At 43.6% G+C, this 20,309-nt stretch overlaps 1 protein-coding gene across 1 annotated transcript in view; it reads left to right on the top strand.

Moving 5' to 3' along the window:
* LOC130113411 (protein kinase C beta type) overlaps positions 1–17,167 on the top strand; it is a 41,740-nt gene extending 24,573 nt beyond the window's left edge. The window contains exons 4-17 of the mRNA XM_056281004.1: positions 57–168; positions 1,283–1,411; positions 9,688–9,844; positions 10,576–10,710; positions 10,974–11,070; positions 11,218–11,370; positions 12,072–12,245; positions 12,481–12,572; positions 12,692–12,754; positions 13,847–13,985; positions 14,113–14,193; positions 14,344–14,451; positions 14,578–14,718; positions 15,240–17,167. Coding sequence (XP_056136979.1) covers positions 57–168; positions 1,283–1,411; positions 9,688–9,844; positions 10,576–10,710; positions 10,974–11,070; positions 11,218–11,370; positions 12,072–12,245; positions 12,481–12,572; positions 12,692–12,754; positions 13,847–13,985; positions 14,113–14,193; positions 14,344–14,451; positions 14,578–14,718; positions 15,240–15,392 — 1,734 coding nt within the window. The 3' untranslated portion in view covers positions 15,393–17,167. The remainder of the gene's footprint in view (positions 1–56; positions 169–1,282; positions 1,412–9,687; positions 9,845–10,575; positions 10,711–10,973; positions 11,071–11,217; positions 11,371–12,071; positions 12,246–12,480; positions 12,573–12,691; positions 12,755–13,846; positions 13,986–14,112; positions 14,194–14,343; positions 14,452–14,577; positions 14,719–15,239) is intronic.
* The last annotated feature ends 3,142 nt before the right edge of the window (positions 17,168–20,309 follow it).

Raw genomic sequence — 20,309 nt, forward strand, 5'->3', positions numbered from 1 at the left:
CCCATCAACTGTTTTTCTTGTCCCGTCTGTCTCTCCCTCACCTGTCCACCCTGCAGGACCCTCGTAGTAAACACAGGTTTAAGGTTCACACCTACTCCAGCCCCACTTTCTGTGACCACTGTGGCTCGCTTCTCTACGGGCTGATACACCAGGGCATGAAATGTGACCGTATGTACACATCTTTCCTTTTTGTTTCTTTTTTTTTGTGTTTGTGTGAGCGAGCATGTGTTTCCTCTTCTCTGTGGCTTCAGTAAGCTCACTGCTCTTTCTAGTATTCCACAGTGTCTTTCTACATGGATGCTATTTGAGGGAAGATGTAGGAAAATGCCCCTAATCTTAAAAATGTTGACAACACTTATTCAGATGCATCCATACTGTCCACCGATTTAAGGGAACAAGTGCAGAAAGCAACGATTTGAAGAGATGGCATATCCTGCAAGGCTTGAAGGTGAACTAGACTGTAAATCATAGCAGCCTGACATCTAGTGGACAGAAAGGAGAAATATATGCAATGCGTTTTACAAGTCACAAAAGCAAAAACAAGGAGGCTGCAGAAATTAAAGACACAGAGGGTGTGAAATGACATTATTAAACCAGAATATGTATGTTGTGTCGGTAAGGAAAGTGAAGCGATAAGGACATAAGAAGGCTTACAATATACAGTGCAAAAAAAAATCTAGCTCGCTCACAAATACAACAAGAATTACAAACTGTCAGTCTGAGCAGTGTATGAAATCGCAATGGTTTGGAACATATTGCCAGTAATATGTGTTAATCTGCAGAATACAATCCTCGTGTGTGTGTGTGTGTGTGTGTGTGTGTGTGTGTGTGTGTGTGTGTGTGTGTGTGTGTGTGTGTGTGTGTGTGTGTGTGTGTGTTTGGTTCAGTAACTGATGCGGGCCACTTCTTATGGGGGAAAAAACAATGCATTTGTCTAATTGTATTAGATTTTAATGTTCAGTACCACTTCCCAGAAGGGAGACCATTGAGTGTGTGCATGTGTGTGTAATTTTGTAAATGAAAAAGTTGTGGATGAGGTATTTCGATGTTTTTCCAATCATGTAGATACTTTATAATTGTTGTTCTGCAAAATATGTTTGCCTCTGCAGTATTTATGGGGGAAAAGTATAATTTATTATTGCAAAAGACTTTTAATCTGTGAGTCTTGCCTTTCATAGTGATATGCATACATTTGATTTGTAATGTTTGATATTTTCAAAAAACTGTGTGTGTGTGCACGCTTGCGTGCATGTGTGCATGTCTGCGTGTGTCTTTATTTCAGACTGTATGATGAACATCCATAAGCGGTGTGTGACCAATGTTCCTAGTCTCTGTGGGACCGATCACACTGAGAGGAGAGGCCGCATCTACATCTCTGCCCAGATCAGGGAGGACAAACTCACTGTCACTAGTGAGTACTCTCTCTTTCTCTCTCTCTCTCTCTCTCTCTCTCTCTCTCTCTCTCTCTCTCTCTCTCTCTCTCTCTCTCTCTCTCTCTCTCTCTCTCTCTCTCTCTCTAATATTGAGAGAGAGAGCCTCAATATCAGCCTCTCTTAGGTAAGACTGGAACTAGAAAGTCCATTAGTAGATCAATGAGCCAATGATTGACCCACATTATCAGGACACATCCGTGTGCGCGCCCTCTTTCATCTCTCTCTCTCGTTGTCCCTTGCTCTTTCTCTCAGCTGTAGATTGGTTGTAGAACAGAGACAAAATGTTGTCAAATGCAGTGAGAGATGTTCGGTGCAGGCCCAAGTGGTCCGTCCATTCAGATGCAGGTGTGCAACTTAGCTGACAGAAGTATCGCACTAACATTATAGTTATTATCGTATCGATCATCTCGATCAATAAGGACCGCAACATAAAAAAGGTTGCCGGTAGGGCTGCACGATATTGGGGAAAAAAAAACACACATTGTGTATTTTTTTTTCTGTGATATATTTTGTGATATGAAAAGGAAATACAGGAATTCTCACCAGATAACTTGAATATCTCTATTAGGAAAGAATTAATTGTTCTAGAATGATTGGGGGTAATTTTGTAGGGGAGAGCAACTACATACTGCATAGAAATAAAAATAATAGTAAATAAAAAGCTTAATTGTGGAGATTTTGGTTTTTGTTGAAGATTAGTGTGTAAATATGTGGCCATCCTACCGTGAGAGCTTAAAACTTCAAGGGCAGAGAAGGATCAACAGCGGACAAATGCCCATCCTGACACGGGTTGGAAATAAAGGCTCCAATACACGCATGGGCCAAAATTCACCATATGTAGTCTGTACTTCATCAAAATAAAAACAACAGTGAACGAGAGATGAAAAAAAAACCCCACCTGGGCTTAAAGATAATTTGAAATTTTAAAAATCCATTCAAATCAAATCAAATGTCTTTTTTTTGAACATGCAAAATAAAAGAAAAAATGACCAAGCATTAAAAAAACTCCAAAAAAAAAAACGACAAATGATAAAAATAAAACCAGTAGAATTCAACAAAAGAATTCTCAATAGAGAATCCAACAAATATTACATGTTCGAAAAGGAGCAGGACAACTGATGTTGCTTTTCTTTTTGCATCCAAATCTTCCTTTTCCGTTTTTTTTCCCCTCTTCCTCGCTTATTTTCAGGTTGTGGTCGACGGCTTTACAGCTTTACAGTGATGGAATTGTACGAAAATTTGTAGGGAGGTTCCAATGATGATGTCTTGTGAGTTCAGCAAGTTTCAAAGCAATCACCTGCTCACAAACTGAGAATTGGAGAAAAGGTCATAGGCCACGGCCACCAAGTCAAGTCAGGTCAAATTTATTTGCGTAGCCCAATATCAAAAATTACAAATTTGCCTCAAGGAACTTCACAGTAACACAACATCCTGTCCTTAGACCCTCACATTGGATAAGGAACAATTCCCTAAAAAAAAAAAATTGCAATTTTGGATAATACTTGGCCCCATAGAAAGTGGAACACATTTTCTGAGATTTGGCCAATGTGATTGTGAGGTAGCTGACATGGTGGTGAAGTAGTTGGTGCGGTCGCCTCGCAGCAGGAAGGTCCTGGGTTTGAGCCCCAGGATAGTCCAACCTTGGGGGTCGTCCCAGGTCATCCTCTGTGTGGTGTTTGCATGTTCTCCCTGTGTCTGCATGGGTTTCCTCTGGGTGCTCCAGTTTTCTCCCACAGTCCAAAGACATGCAGGTCAGGTGAATTGGCCGTACTAAATTGTCCCTAGGTGTGAATGTGTGTGTGTGTGTGTGTGTGTGTGTGTGTGTGTGTGTGTGTGTGTGTGTGTGTGTGTGTGTGTGTGTGTGTGTGTGTGTGTGTGTGGGTGTGTGTCGGCCGACCCGACAGCCTGTCCAGGGTGTCTCCCCACCTGCCGCCCAATGACTGCTGGGATAGGCTCCAGCATCCCCACGATCTTGAGAGCAGGATAAATAGTTTTGATAATGGATGGATGGATGGGTGGGTCGACAACTAGCAGAGCCTGCTTTGGTTGTTTGATAAACTGATCAATAATGATTGTGATTGGTTGTTCTTTGTGCACGCAGAGCCTGCATGACACTCACTAGCAACAAACGCCGTGTATCCAAGAACCTTTAAATCAGAGTAAATGACGTTTTGTCAGACAGACGTCTTTTGCAGATTAGTCATGGAAAATGAGAACCGTGCAACTTTTCCTTTTGTATCAAGCAGCAACAAGTTGGAGCATGAGGTGTTTGACTTCATTTGCCTTACTTCACATTGCACGTCCTGCGATGTGACTGTTGCACATGCACACATTGTGATGACGATGCTGAAACAATGTATCATGCAGCCCTAGTTGCCAGCAAAAAAATCCTGTTTATATATAGTATATACACTCACTGGCCACTTCATTAGGTACACCTTGCTAGTACCGGGTTGGACCCCCTTTTGCCTTCAGAACTGCCTTAATCCTTCGTGGCATAGATTCAACAAGGTACTGGAAACATTCCTCAGAGAGTTTGGTCCATATTGACATGATAACATCACGCAGTTGCTGCAGATTTGTCGGCTGCACATCCATGATGCGAATCTCCTGGTCCACCACATCCCAAAGGTGCTCTATTGGATTGAAATCTGGTGACTGTGGAGGCCATTTGAGTACAGTGAACTCATTGTCATGTTCAAGAAACCAGTCTGAGATGATTCGAGCTTTATGACATGGCGCGTTATCCTGCTGGAAGTAGCCATCAGAAGATGGGAACACTGTGGTCATAAAGGGATGGACATGGTCAGCAACAATACTCAGGTAGGCTGTGGCGTTGACACGATGCTCAATTGGTACTAAGGGGCCCAAAGTGTGCCAAGAAAATATCCCCCACACCATTACACCACCACCACCAGCCTGAACCGTTGATACAAGGCAGGATGGATCCATGCTTTCATGTTGTTGACGCCAAATTCTGACCCTACCATCCGAATGTTGCAGCAGAGATCGAGACTCATCAGACCAGGCAACGTTTTTCCAATCTTCTATTGTCCAATTTTGGTGAGCCTGTGCGAATTGTAGCCTCAGTTTCCTGTTCTTAGCTGACAGGAGTGGCACCCGGTGTGGTCTTCTGCTGCTGTAGCCCATCTGCCTCAAGGTTCGACGTGTTGTGCGTTCAGAGATGCTCTTCTGCATACCTCGGTTGTAATGAGTGGTTATTTGAGTTACTGTTGCCTTTCTATCAGCTCGAACCAGTCTGGCCATTCTCCTCTGACCTCTGGCATCAACAAGGCATTTTTGCCCACAGAACTGCCGCTCACTGGATATTTTCTCTTTTTCGGACCATTCTCTGTAAACCCTAGAGATGGTTGTGCGTGAAAATCCCAGTAGATCAGCAGTTTCTGAAATACTCAGACCAGCCCGTCTGGCACCAACAACCATGCCACGTTCAAAGTCACTTAAATCACCTTTCTTCCCCATTCTGATGCTCGGTTTGAACTGCAGCAGATCGTCTTGACCATGTCTACATGCCTAAATGCATTGAGTTGCTGCCATGTGATTGGCTGATTAGAAATTTGCGTTAACGAGCAGTTGGACGGGTGTGCCTAATAAAGTGGCCGGTGTCGGTCCGCGGTGGTGTAGCGGTCTAAGCATCGGCTCTGTGTCGATGCAGTTGCCCACTGGGGACTGGGGTTCGCGCCCCGGTCTCGTCAGATCCGACTATGGCCGGACTCGACGAAGCAGCGATCATTGGCAACGCTGTCTTCAGGAGGGGGGCGGAGTCGGCTTGTGTTCGTCACGTGAATGCGTCTCTGTGTGTGTCGGAAAAACAGTGGTTCGGCTTGGAGTCGCCTTGTCACGAAAGTGGCGAGGCGGTCTCCTTCGAGACTGCCGGCCGGAGAGATGCAGTTGGTGAACGCATACAGTGCGAGGGTGGGTGTTTGAATTAAAATAGGGATCGATTGGCCACTAAATTGGGAGAAAAAAGGGAAAAATCAGAAATAAATTTATTAAAAAATAAATAAATAAAGTGGCCGGTGAGTGTATATATGTATATACACAATCTAGCGAGTCAAGTAAATTCTTTATGAGACAGTACAAGCCTGTTTCATGCCATAAGCAATCGCTGGATTATTTTGCTCCTTATTTGTTGAGCACTTTTCTGACCATTGAGTGTTTCTTTTAACAAAGTTTTTATATATATATATATATATTTGTGTGCCATGTGATGGCCTGGCCAGGGTGTCTTCCCGCCTGCCACCCAAATGACTGCTAGGATAGGCTCCAACATCTCCGTGACCCTGACAGCAGGATAAGTGGTTTGGATAATGGATGGGTGGATAACAGATTTTTTTTTGGAAATTTTTATTCCCCCCCCCCTCTTTTCTCCCCAATTGTACTTGGCCAATTACCCCACTCTGTCGAGCCGTCCTGGTTGCTGCTCCACCCCTTCTGCTGATCCGAGGAGGGCTGCAGACTACCACATGCCTCCTCTGATTCATGTGGAGTCGCCAGCTGCTTCTTTTCACCTGACAGGAGTTTCGCCAGGGCTCATGCGAGGATCACGCTATTCCCCCCAGTTCCCCCTCCCCCCTGAACAGGCGTCCCTGACGGCCCAGAGGAGGTGCGAGTGCAGTGACCAGGATACATACCTACATCCGACTTCCCACCCGCAGACAGCCCGACCAAGCTGGATTTGAACCGGCGATCCCCGTGTTGGTAGGCAATGGAATAGACTACCACACTACCTGGACGCCCTCCGTGTATTACAGAATTTGACAGACAAAAAAGATCCTATGAATTATAATCGAGAGGAAAAAAAATGTAAGTGTAATGACAGCTAGCCTAAAACAACACAGAAGGAGGGGGAAGCCACTGAGCTAACCATGCAGTGGGTCCTGCCTTTAATCCATCAAGTGATTAAAAAAGATCTAACCTAACAGCCCCCCCCCCCCCGAAAAACAGGAATACCAAGTCTCTCCTTCCCGAAAAGAAAAATAACTGGGAAAAAGATTGAAAACTCAAAACAAAAAAATGGGGAAATATGTTGTATGTGTGTGTTCTTTCCCCCCAGCCTGCTACAAATTCAATGCAGAGGTCTTATTCATAGAGGCATCTCAGGTGGAGAACAACCGGCAATCAATTTCAAATAGTTATCTGTACATAAAAGAAACGCACATTAAGCAAAAACCCCAACACCAGAGGGTACGCTGGCAATGAAAATCGATATTCACAATAAAAGGCAAATGAGCAACAAATGCATCAGTCGAGATATTATCCCTTCTGCGGACTTGACTGATTCAAGACCAGTAAAAAATTTATGAACTGCACATCAGTCTTTAATTGACTTTCCCCCCCCCCCAATTGATTGAGGAACACCAAAGGATTACAGTCAGGATAAACCACCTTTGGACTTACACTGACATATACCTCAACAGGTTTCAAAGCCAGCACAAGAGCTGAGTGTCTCTACCTCACGGTATGCATGCGTTGATGGATAGGAAACTTTTTGGGAAAGTACGATGGAGGATGCTCGACATCATCAGTACCGTCCTGCAAATGGACAGTGCTTGCCTCCATATTGTCGCATCCACTGCAAGTCTGAGGCATCTTAAAGTCAGGTGCAGAGAGAACAGGACAGATTATCAGTAAACCTTAACCCTCTCGAAAGCAGACTGACATTACTCTGACCATTTAAATATGACTTAAGTGCTTAGCAAGTCTTTTAGTGCAGAAGCAACTGGGAAGATTTTTTTTATTAAAAAAAAACTTAATAATAATGATTTTATTTATATAGCACTTTTCTAAAACAATGTTACAAAGTGCTTCGCAAAAAACCCCAGATAAAACCAGACAAGGCAAAAATAAGAGTAAGATCAAATAAGAGTAAAAATAGAAACCGTAAAAATAAAAACAAATATCAAACATTTGTAAAAGCTTTTATAAATAGAAAAGTTTTGAGATGAGATTTAAAAGAAGCTAAAGACTTGGTTTGTCTTATTTCAACAGGAAGAGAGGTCCATAGTGTGGGGGCTCTAATAGCAAAAGCCCCATCAACCCTTTGTAACCAACCAAGACCTGGGAATAACCGGCATGGCGCCATCTGCAGACCTTAATGGTCGAGCGGGGACATCAAGTCAATAAATCACAAATGTATGTAGCAGCAAGACCATTTAAAGCCTTAAAAGTGAGCAGTAAAATTTTAAAATCAATTCAAAATATAACAGGGAGCCAGTGTAGGGAGGCAAGCAGGGGAGTGATGTGGTCATGCCTCCTTGACCCAGTAATGAGCCGAGCAGAGGCATTTTGTACTAACTGCAGACGATGGAGTGAGCCCTTGCTGATACCAGAATAAAGTGCATTACAATAGTCGAGTCGAGAAAAGATAAAAGCATGTACAACTTCTTGCAAATCAGCAATTGATAAAATGACCTAATTTTGGAGATTAGCTTGAGTTGGAAAAAGCATGACTGAGCAACATGTTTAATTTGATTGTCAAAACTGAGATTAGCATCAAATATTACCCCAAGATTCCTAGCAGCCTGTTTAAGACTACCTGACAGACCACCAAGATTAGTAACAAAAGGGCAGATGGAATTTTCGGGACCAAACAGAATGACCTCAGACTTATCATCATTAAATTTAAGGAAATTCTTTGACAGGCAGGATTTAATGTTGGTGAGGCAAGTTGTGAGATTTAATAGGGTGCTAGGATCAGTGGGTTTCAGTGGCATGCATAACTGAGTGTCGTCAGCATAAAAATGGTAGAGCACATGGTAATTTTGAATGACCTGACCAAGGGGCAGCATGTATATAGAAAAGAGAAGGGGGCCAAGAACTGAGCTTGTAATAGTATGCAATCCCCCAGAAAATGGTTCAGTTGTCTCTGAGATGTGGGTGCAGGAAATGACAAGATATAATTTCCCGCCAGGTATCGTGGCGGTCTATTCCATTGCCTACCAACACAGCTTGGTCGGGCGTCCCTACGGACACAATTGGCTGTCTGCTGGTGGGAAGCCGGATGTGAGTACGTGTCCTGGTCATTGCAATAGTGCCTCCTCTAGTCGGTCGGTGCGCCTGTTCAGGGGGGAGGGGGAATCGGGGGGAATAGCGTGATCCTCCCACGCGCTACGTCCCCCTGGCAAAACTCCTGACTGTCAGGTGAAAAGAAGCGGCTGGCGACTCCACATGTATCGGAGGAGGCATGTGGTAGTCTGCAGCCCTCCCCGGATGGGCAGAAGGCGTGGAGCAGTAACCGGGATGGCTTGGAAGAGCAGGGTAATTGGCCAGATATAATTGGGGAGAAAAAAAAAGGGGGGGATATAATTTCCATTAGAGTGAACATGGAAAACTTGCCCTCATCCCATGATTTTGTCTTATTGTGGTCACACTATTGAATTCACATTTGGCCACGGCCCCATTCAATATGAGATTTATGGCAGAGAGACGATCAAATACAACTCGAAGCTGTCCAATATACTTAGGTTGTAAGTCTGAATAAACAACCAAGTCATCAAAATATGTCTCATGACTTGATGTTGTAGATCCAGTAGAAAATGACCAGTGCATTATACCTGCTGATATGCTGCAGGAAAGTGTTGGGACACAAGTACAGAAATTTATTTTTTGCACAAAGTCGAGGGAACTTTCCGGTGACCTTTTTAACAAATTGAGCTTTGTAGTAAAATATGCACTTTACCACTTCAATCCTGTGCCGTTAAGGAAAATGGTCTGATTTAGTGACCCCTCGTACTTTGTGGAAATGTGTGCAAAAGCAATCAAGACCCATCAAATTCAGCAATTAAAAGGCAAAACGAAGACGAATACGTATGTTCTGCGATATTATTATGTTGCAATTTTTGCAGACTAACACAATAACCATGTTGTTTTCTCGGAGAAGCACCACCTACATCAATATCACGCTGTAAAACATGAGTTTGGGAAGATTTATGGTTTTTCTACCAAGTTCGTCATATCAGAACACAAATGAGTCAATTTTGGTCAGCGGTTCAGAGATTTTTTTTTAGATGCCTCTGTATCATGTCAACACCTTCATCCATTTTTAATACGAGTAGGTGCAAGAGAGATGAGGTTCTAACATAACTACATATGCACAACATAAGCCAGCTCCAGGTTCGTGTCCCGTCATTCCCTTTTGTAAAGAATGTGAAAGAGACTGAAATTTTTACTTAATGTCAGTTTGGTTTCCTCTTGTTCACCTCCCGCCATCAACTTTTCCTCCCATTCCCAGTCAAAGAGGCTAGGAACCTTGTGCCTATGGACCCCAATGGCCTGTCAGACCCCTACGTCAAGCTGAAGCTGATCCCTGACCCCAAGAGTGAGAGCAAGCAGAAGACCAAGACCATCAAATGTTGCCTCAACCCCACCTGGAACGAGACCTTCACTTTGTGAGACATCTCCCAGTATTTGTAATATCTTAGTATCTAGCCTAATATCTTAGGCTACCAGTGACTGTGGCTTTACCCCAACCTCCTGTAACTGACTTAAAACAAAATTAGGCATGTTGGTCAAGATGAATAATTTTCGGGACCATTGTGGATCTACCGTTTGTAATGTACATCTGGCATCCTGAGAAAGAAACCCCTTTCTATGGTCACACTCATCCGACCTCATTCTTAGTCACTTGAGGGGAGGTTTAGTTGGAGGAAATGACTTTGTCCTCATTCTCCTGACCACCTAACCCTTACCTCAGCTAAACAATTTTTTGGGCTACTTTGACCATCAGAGATCTCACGAAGAAAATTTGAATTGTTTTCGAATTGTTGTTTGAGTATTTCCCCAACAATTGACCTTTCACACGAGGTCCTGTATTTGGAAAGTGTTTTAGCAGCTTCGAAATCTGTGAATATTTTAAGTCTACTTCATCTAATACTGTTTGTAAATGTAAAAGCCACAATGATGTAGTATAGCAACGTACTCCAAATGATTTCTTGAAATGTCTTTTCGTCACTTTAGGGTGTTTGGATCTTTATTTGTCATCACGGTGTCTTTTAAACGCAGATACTAGTGCCATTCTCTATTGGTTTCTTCCTCATAGAGTGTTTTTCTCTGCTTGTTTTCCTCTTATTCTCTTCTGTCCACATACTTTTCCTCCTCCCTCTCTCTTGACTTCCCTCAGCAACTTAAAAGAAACTGACAAAGACCGCCGCCTGTCAGTGGAGATCTGGGACTGGGACCTGACCAGCAGAAACGACTTCATGGGCTCCCTCTCCTTTGGCATCTCGGAGTTACAGAAACAAGGGATAGATGGATGGTAAGACAGACTGGAAGGATGCAGGGGGAAGATTAGAAAACTGTTGGAGGGGTATGACAAAATCAAAGGGATCAGGTGTTTTTTTTTTTGTCTTTTATTGGTCTTCTTCCAGTTGACGAGTACCAGTTTATAATGTAAGTTGGGGAAAAGCATGCAGATGTAAAGAGAAAACGGAGGAAATTCAGACTGAGTTCTTTAGTGTGACTGTCTGGCATTAGTCCTGGATTTACCTGACCCAGTTGTGTGTGTGTGTGATGGGTCAGGTATAAACTGCTCTCTCAGGAGGAGGGAGAGTATTTCAATGTTCCCGTTCAGCCCGATGGAGAAGATGGCAATGAGGAACTACGACAGAGATTTGAGGTGAGTCACCCACGCACAGAAAGGGACCAACAATGGGTTCAGCAGGTGGCATCCCGAATGTTTCTATACGAGGCTTACACCAACCTTTCCCCTGTAATTTCCTTGCCCCCACCTTCTTCCCTTTTCCCCTCCTTCTTTTCTCTCCAGAGGGCGAGGGTGGGTCCAGGGAAACCCAGCGACCCTTCCTCTTCCTCCTCCTCTTCCACCATGGGTAAGTATGACAGCAATGGAAACCAGGACCGCGTCAAGCATTCTGACTTCAACTTCATCATGGTGCTGGGCAAGGGCAGTTTTGGCAAGGTAACACACACACACACACACACACACACACACACACACACACACACACACACACACACATACACACACACACACACACACACACACACACACACACACACACACACACAATGTTCACAGAGGTCTCCCAATGAGCATCTTAAGACAGAGAAACCTTAAATGGAAACGTTTTCTATATTAAAAACGATCTTATACATCATCTCTGTATATATGGTGTAGCAGCCATAATGCTGAGCAGTCCTCTGGGTCTTCCTGAAATGCCACAGAAACTGCAGAAAAGTGTACCATTGATGTGAAAACTACACTTAATCCATGGCTTGCCTCTTTCCATTGGGGGGTGCACATCATATTTGACAAAACTGTATAAGAAAATGTGAATAACAACACTACAACCAGCCGGTATGGTGAGTACAACTAACGATGGCGATCTGGTAATTCTAGTTTTTAAAAAAAATATTTTTAGCTTACATTTTACTGCACAATGTCTGTGGCATTTCAGAGAAACACTGAATACTGCTCAGTATTATGGCTGCTAATGGAGTGTTATGGAGATATTGTTGAAAAATTGTAACTGTTTCCCTTTTAATATTATGATCATCAATTTGAATGTATGCATTTTTCATTAGGATAAGCTGAGAGAATTTCAAAAAAAATTAAACCGCTGTTTGATACATCTGTTTATTTGCTGTTGATGCTGATAGGTGATGCTGGCTGAACGTAAGGGGGCTGAGGAGCTGTACGCCATAAAGATCTTGAAGAAAGATGTGGTGATCCAGGATGATGATGTGGAGTGCACCATGGTGGAGAAGAGAGTGCTCGCTCTATCAGGGAAGCCGCCCTTCCTCACTCAGCTACACTCCTGCTTCCAGACCATGGTACCTTACCTTACCCTACCTAAAATACATGCACACACACACACCCACATACACACACACACACACACACACACACACACACACACACACACACACACACAAATGCACACACACTCAAGTACATGCACACTTCTGAGATAAAATGAGAGACAATTCCGTGATGTGGAAAATGGGGTCTGTATTTTGCCTCGCTTTCATCTTCTGGTCCAGCCTTACCTCTCTGTTTTTCATCTAGGACCGATTGTATTTCGTGATGGAGTATATTAATGGAGGAGACCTCATGTACCAGATCCAACAGGTCGGCAAGTTCAAGGAGCCTCATGCTGTGTGAGTGCACACACAGGAGCACACACACTGTAGACGTAGATGCCATGTGCTGAACACAATGCAACACAAAGACACCACAGTATGCTAGAAAGCATGCAGTCTGTCTGTCTTTCTTGCAGTTTCTACGCAGCAGAGATTGCCATCGGACTCTTCTTCCTACACTCCAAAGGCATTGTCTACCGGTGAGTAGGCTAGGTTACTGTGGTGCCTGCAGAAAATATTTGGGGGGGGGGCAGATAGGGCCAGTGAAAATCTTGGGGTGGCACACTAAAAAGGCTATACAGCATAGAGGAATTTCAGGGTATGTAAGTTAATGTAACAGTAAAGACACTATATTATTGTGTATAATAAATTTCATATTGTTTTTCGGTGCCGCCGCTCCCTCTCTCCATTTACCCTCTAGCTCGCTCGACCACCGCTGCGCTCTCTCTCTCTCTCTCTCTCTCTCTCTCTCTCTCTCTCTCTCTCTCTCTCTCTCTCTCTCTCTCTCTCTCTCTCTCTCTCTCTCTCTCTCTCTCTCGCTCTCTCTCTCTCTCTCTCTCTCTCTCGCTCTCTCTGGAAAGTGCAAGTTCTTATTAGACTTGGTCACATTCGTGAGTCTCCCCCTAGCAGGCTGCACATCCACAGACTGACAGGCAAAACGTTTTTATTGGGTAGATTTTTTTTATCTTGAGCACTGCATATTAAAAACCACTTTCCCCCATATTTCCCGTTCAATCGATAATAATGAATACTCAGTTGTTGCGTTCTGTTCCTCCAGCATGGCTGTCTTGTAATGTCAATTGAGCTCACCTCAACATGTGTTGAACCCGTGCCGAAAATCAAAATGAGATAACGGTGTCCTGGCCAAAAAACAAGGAAATTGTGTGCGCTATTAAAATTGTCCTGTAATGCCATGGCCAGAACCTCAGTTGTTCCATCTTGAATGTATATCAGATTTTTAAGAGCTTGCCATTGCAAAGAGCTTACAATGACTGGGGTTAGACAGTTGGGGGGCCAGTAATTTTAGCACAGTGCCCCCCCCCCATGGGGATGCTATTGCTAGGTTAGTCAGTGTGTGTTTTCTTACTTACCAAAGTTTTTGTGATGCAGGATGCAGGTATGTATAACACCTGCGTGTGTGTGTGTGTGTGTGTGTGTGTGTGTGTGTGTGTGTGTGTGTGTGTGTGTGCGTGCGTGCGTGCGTGCGTGTGTGTGTGTGTGCGTGTGCATGCATATGTGTGTATGTGTGTGCGTGTGCGTGCGTGCATACGTGTGCGTGTGTTCTGATGCAGAGATCTGAAGCTAGACAACGTGATGCTGGATTCTGAGGGTCATATAAAGATCGCTGACTTTGGCATGTGCAAAGAAAACATGCGCGATGGAGTTACCACCAAAACATTTTGCGGGACACCAGACTACATTGCCCCAGAGGTGTGTTACTGATCTGGGCTCGGAAATGGGATGATTTCACTTCTCGGTGATGGAAAATAGGTAAAACTCTTTCCCATCACCTAACATCACAAAATGACACATCCTCTTCCCACTTTCTCTCCTTTAGATCATAGCCTACCAACCTTATGGAAAGTCTGTGGACTGGTGGGCCTATGGAGTGCTGCTGTATGAGATGCTGGCAGGACAGGTGCGTGAGTGAGTGTATTTTTAAGTCTGTGGGAAAGAAAAAGAAAACCAAATTGATGTCTAATTTGTTTACCTCTTGAGAGGGAGAAACTGCAGCCAGAACCTAATTTGTATCAGCGAAAGAACATGAACTGTGCTTGTCTCTCTCCAGCCACCATTTGATGGGGAGGATGAAGACGAACTGTTCCAGTCTATAATGGAGCATCATGTCTCCTACCCCAAAGCAATGTCCAAAGAGGCCGTTGCTATCTGCAAGGGGGTAAGAGGACAAAGTGACACACACATTCTCTATTACACTGAAACTAGCACATGCATTTATCTCAACTCATCCTACTTTTCTATGTGTGTGTGTGTGTGTGTGTGTGTGTGTGTGTGTGTATTTTAGCTGATGACTAAGCACCCTGGTAAACGTTTAGGCTGTGGTCCGGAGGGTGAGAGAGACATCAAGGAACATGCCTTCTTCCGCTATATAGATTGGGAAAAACTGGAGAACAAAGAGGTGCAACCTCCTTTCAAACCTAAAGCTGTGAGTACACTGTGTACAAAGACATGTTTACTTCAGACTGCAAAAGAAAAATCAAAAGAGATCTAATAACACTGATTACCACAGGCGCTAGTTACAGAAAGCGAAGAAATGTCCAGTGCAGTCGTACACACACATTTAATCACATTTGCAAGCCTTGCCTTCCCGGTAACCTCAGGTAAGTAAGACAGTGATTGGCTCACTCGTCCTTACTCCCAAACCTAACCATCATCTGGCTATTGGTCACTACTCCAACAAATGGCGAGCAATATTTTGTGGATGTAGTCACCAATGATGAAACTGAGACGTCATTTGTTCACATATGGACCAATAGAAATCCGCAGTCTCGGCTGTGAATGATTTAATTGGTTGATATCACGTTTTAGTTATCTCCCTTTTTCTCTTTGTCATCACTGTCATTGTTGCTGTCCTTTTTTCTTACATCACTCCGTCATACTCACCACATCCCTTCATTTCTCCCCATCTCTCTCATTCTCTCTCTCTCTCTCTCTTTTCCATGGCAGTGTGGGCGTAATGCGGAGAACTTTGATCGTTTTTTCACACGCCACCCCCCAGTGCTGACCCCCCCAGACCAGGAGCTTATAGCCAACCTGGACCAGGAAGAATTCCAAGGCTTCTCATTTGTTAACCTTGAGTACCCTCACACGACTCACTGACCATGCCAAATCTTCACAGTGCTGCTCTAATAACAACAACCACCACCACCGCACCCCCACCCGTTCCAGCCCCCAGACTCATCATGATGTCACGTTTGGCAGTAGGACATTTCCAAACATTGCTCAGATAGAAATGCAGACAGCGGTCTATAAAACTCATCTGGAATGATAAACATAAAAAATAAATGAAAAGCAAACATTTACTCATTTGTTAAGTCGCTCTAAGCAGACTGAGGTCCGTGTTCACCTGAGACTAGGGTTTCAGTTTTTTGTTGGCTGTGGGTGAGCATGTGAGAAGGGTGCTGTTGTTGTGATAGTGCAGACCTCATATCAGCTTCCCTGGCGGCACTCCCTCCCGAATGCGACCCTGCTGCTCACACAAGCAGGTGCAGGTAGGCCCTGAGGTGCTAATATGGAGTCACTTCTTTGTCCCCTATTTCAATTGGGCCAGCCAGGGCGCATGAACCAGTCTGACCTCAGGGACAACCTGTACCTGCTCTGACACAGTGTCTCAGTTCATATATTGATCATGAATACCTATCAGTAATATTCAAAAGTGTACTTTGACCACATATCTGCGCAAGTCACACAGTGTAAGTGTGCGATAATATATATAAGGGGGAGGGGGGGGACTGACCAACCGCATCACTATGATTGTATGAGTACTAATTAATTTCCTCATGTTGATGTCCTACTTTTATCCGTATGACCAAATCCCGCTCAACTGAACGTTCCTCTGACTCACCGCTGTGGAGTTGTCAGGATGTTTTGCAGCTGAAAGCCCGTAACACCTCCCAGTGCATTGCTGGAAGTATTCACTGTATTACTCTGTGTTGTTATAGTGGTTTTGGGGTTAAACTGTGGGTAAGTATCTGAAAATTTGAGGCAATGGAAGAAAAAAAAAGTGACGGGCATGCAACAACTCTAGTTATTTATACATGGCCGAGCCCTAGAACTAATGGGATGTTTACAAGCTTACGGAGACAGTATGTCCAACGGTGCCAAAAACAGGGTTCAGGGTTTTTGGGATGTGGAAAGGAAAAAGCGTCGTCCTTCACTATGACTGTGGTGAGGGGCAGCCATCTAGTGCCATTTGAATTATGCAGTCTAGTTTATTTTCAGATAATAAAAAAAAAACCAAAAAAAAACAATAGAATACTGTTTTGTGTTATCCGAAAACAAACTAGGCTGCATAATTCGAATGAAGCCTAGTTTGTTTTCGGATACCACAAACTAGACTGCATTTGAATTATGCAGCCTAGTTTGAATACCTGGTAAGTCAATTACCTCGGAAGTTAAAGTCTTGAAGTACATGAGGTGAATAGTGTAAAAGAATGTGCATTTTGTTGCCAGTAAAGTGACTTGTCGTTTTTGTAACTGGAACAATGTGTCAAATCACGTTCTCTGAGCTTGTATCAAATGTAGGTGGTACACTCACATGACAGTGAGAGAGAGAAATAGCATCACTGCTTCTCTCTTTCTACAATGACATTTTACCATAAAGATTAAACGGGGAAACGGGCGAAAGAAAGTGAGTGATTATTGTGATGACGATGGATGTAAAAGTGATACTGGAAGTGGTTTGTGATATTGGAATGATAAAAAAAAAAAATAACAGCACGAGAGAAAGTGATATCCATATCAAATCCAGTGAAATAATATCAGTGATGTTCAGAGAGAGATTACATGGATGAGAGAGCGAGAGATTGTCAACTGTGGTGGACTGTGTAATTGTCCTGTACGACTGGAAACCTACAATATACTCACTGGTGCCTACCAGACTGCTGTTGTTGTGTCTGCTTTGTTACACACACACACACACATACACACACACACACACCTGCCTCTCACGAATGGCCCCGTATGAGCCGAAGTAGAGGCAGTGAGATGACTAGGCGTCAGGTGGACCAGGGACTAGAGTTGGGAAAAGTTTCCAGACCCCTACTCAAAGCAGCTTGAGTCCCTGCGGGGAGACAAATGAGGAGGTAGGAAACAACAGTGTATGTGTATGTGTGTACCTGTATGTGTGTCTTGCCTGGGGCTCGCCACTTCACCTCCTTGTAGTGGTTGTCTAGTGTCCAATCCTCTCTGGCCGTGGTTGGTCTCAACCGGCCTGTACTGTTGACTCTTATCTGCTGTTGAACATTTTCATCTCTGGCTCTTAAGGTTTGTTGTGGATCTCGGGTCTTTTGCCATCTAAACTGTGTTTCCTGGGCTTGTCGGTAGGGTGTGTCATGTTTTTGTCGATTTTTTTTCCGCTCCAGTCCGTTATGACATCATTAGTGTGTCTTATCGAGTCCACACCGCATCGTCAAGTCGGTACAGTCTGTCCACCTATCTGTCGTAAAGATGGAGACTTTGCCATCAGTGTGCTTCTGTGGAGGGGTTTTCCTTTTTCTTTTGCCTATTGTCCAACCTTTTCTGTCTCTTTTTGAATTGAAATTGCACTTTAAATGAAGTAACACCTACAGCCTTGTACTTTTCTTGATCCAAACCATCCTGTTTGTTTCTTTCTCTTCCACTGTCAGAAATCTCGCCGTGACGTTGGAAATTTTGACAAGGAATTCACCAAGATGGCAGTGGAGCTGACACCCACAGACAAGCTCTTCATCATGAATTTGGACCAGAATGAGTTTCAAGGTTTCTCCTACACCAACCCTGAATTCATTATACAAGTATGATTGTTCCCGCCACGAAGATCTAGCCTTGCCAAGACTAACTCAGAACCCATCAAATTCAATTATGTTCATGGAAACCTCCTCTGTTGTCCCACACCGCTAACCTGACCTGACCCACCCAAGCTAAAGCCACAACATTGCCCAGCACTCACGCATCCCCTTAGCTGTCCAGACTTCAAACTTGCTCACACCAGCACTTCAATTGGACAGTGATCTCTTAGCCTGCCGGGCGTAGCACAGATTCACACCCGAGTCCCCTCCGCACAAACACATCTACAAGCGATCATATTTGAAAAAGAAATGCAAATGGAATTAGCTACTGATTGATCCGTTGGACTGAGCTTTATCCAAAAGAACATTACAGCGAGCAGTGTGTGTGTGTGTGTGTGTGTGTGTGTGTGTGTGTGTGTGTGTGTGTGTGTGTGTGTGTGTGTGTGTGTGTATGTGTGTACCCAGCAGGGAACAGGTCAGTACCAAGGCTAGCAGCCAGACCCAATGTAAACATGTAGCTATGTTTGTGCTCTATTGATTACCAACAGATGTGTGTGTCTGTTTACTTGATTCTTTCTCTTCAGCCTGTAAAAAGTTATGTCATGAACATTCCATGATCAATGGGTCATGTATGTGTCCACACACAAGTCTCTGTGTAGGCTTGGGGTTGGAGGGATGTCATGTATTTTGAAGATCCTTGTTTATAAGCCGTCTAAGTTAGTTTGGAACTTAGTCCAAGCAAGTCGTGTCTTCCGAATTGATGCAAAAAAAGAAAAAAAATCCTTCAAATACCTGCTAGACAGATTTAAAATGTATGTCTTTCCCTTGCCCCCCCCTCCCCCCGTCTTGTCTCTGTCTGTCTTGCTCACTCCCTTTCTTTTTAGCATGGTATATGCAGTGACATAATGCTGTGTAGGCCTATACAAACTTTTGTGGTGCAATTCTTCTATGCATGACATATTAGCTGTTGGTTCTTAAAGATTTGCTTTTGCTGTCTTGGATAAATCTCAATGTCTTGAATTTTTCACAGCAAATCAATGCTTACAAATCCATGCTCAAATCAAGCTTTACTCCGATTCCACTCAGAAATGCTCTGTGAGATATTTCAAATCCACAAACTTAAATTAAACTGAATGAGTGTTGCGACTATACATGATAACAAAATGACAATATAAGATAGTGTGTAATATTTCTGTATGATTTGTGTTTTGCATATGTGTAAATAGAATCAACGCCTAGCGCTAGAGGTGGTTCTCATGTTAATATACACTTCTCCTCCATATAGCAGCTCCTCTCTGATTCTCTCTGCCCTCCCTTTCTCCAGCTCTCACGTTCTCTCTTTGATCGTACGAAACAGAAATTGTGCATATAAGCACGGTATGCAATCGACATTTTTAAATACAATGCACGTGTGGTTGTTTTCCAACATTCGCACACAGTTATAAAGCCACAAGTAAAATCAAAATACAGATGTAATTATCTTATTCTGAATTTTTACACGCAATGAGATGCAAATGCGGTGATCCAACGATGCTGAAATGAGATGTGATTTTTGTGCCATTTTTGCTTGTGACAGGTACCACTTGTCCCGTTCTTTCCTACAACCACTTCGCTCTAAAACAAACCACACGCCCCCGAGATTTGCATAGTCATACAAACAAGTAGTACCCCTGAAAAAATTAATGGCAACTCTTGGTAGTTTTGCAAGCAGGCAGCTATCAGGTCACACTAAATGCAGCGCCACCACAGTTTTGCAGCAATTTTCCAGTATAAATTCCAGAGGTGCTATCTAAACTGAGAGATCAGCCTGGGTTTTATCAGGCAAAATTACATTCCTGCTCTATAAGCCACCCTGTACTGCAAAGACCCTAAAGCAAAATATGTAGAGTCGGCAAAGGACTGGGTGGTGCAGCTATCGCATGGCTCCTGCTGGTCTGGGGCTGCGATCCCATCTTTTATTTCTTCCAGAAGAGAAAGAATCGTATGGTTTGGCAACCTATACTTGTTTCTTACCTCACCTTCAGACATGCCAAACAGGGCAATGTGTGCATGAAACACACTTGTCCTGTTTGTCCTCTTCATCTCCCTCTGCCCAAATTACTGCAACCATGTTTGTGCCTAAAATAAGATATGCTGTCCCTGGGGTTTAAAAACTGTTTGCCAGTTGGAGAAATTGGGGGTTTTCCTTTTGTTAATCAAACAGAGGGTGCAATTATGATTATTTGCATTAAACCCTTCTTAAGTTTTG

This window comes from Lampris incognitus, chromosome 5, assembly GCF_029633865.1.
Source record: "Lampris incognitus isolate fLamInc1 chromosome 5, fLamInc1.hap2, whole genome shotgun sequence".
In the NCBI taxonomy this organism is placed as follows: domain Eukaryota; kingdom Metazoa; phylum Chordata; class Actinopteri; order Lampriformes; family Lampridae; genus Lampris; species Lampris incognitus.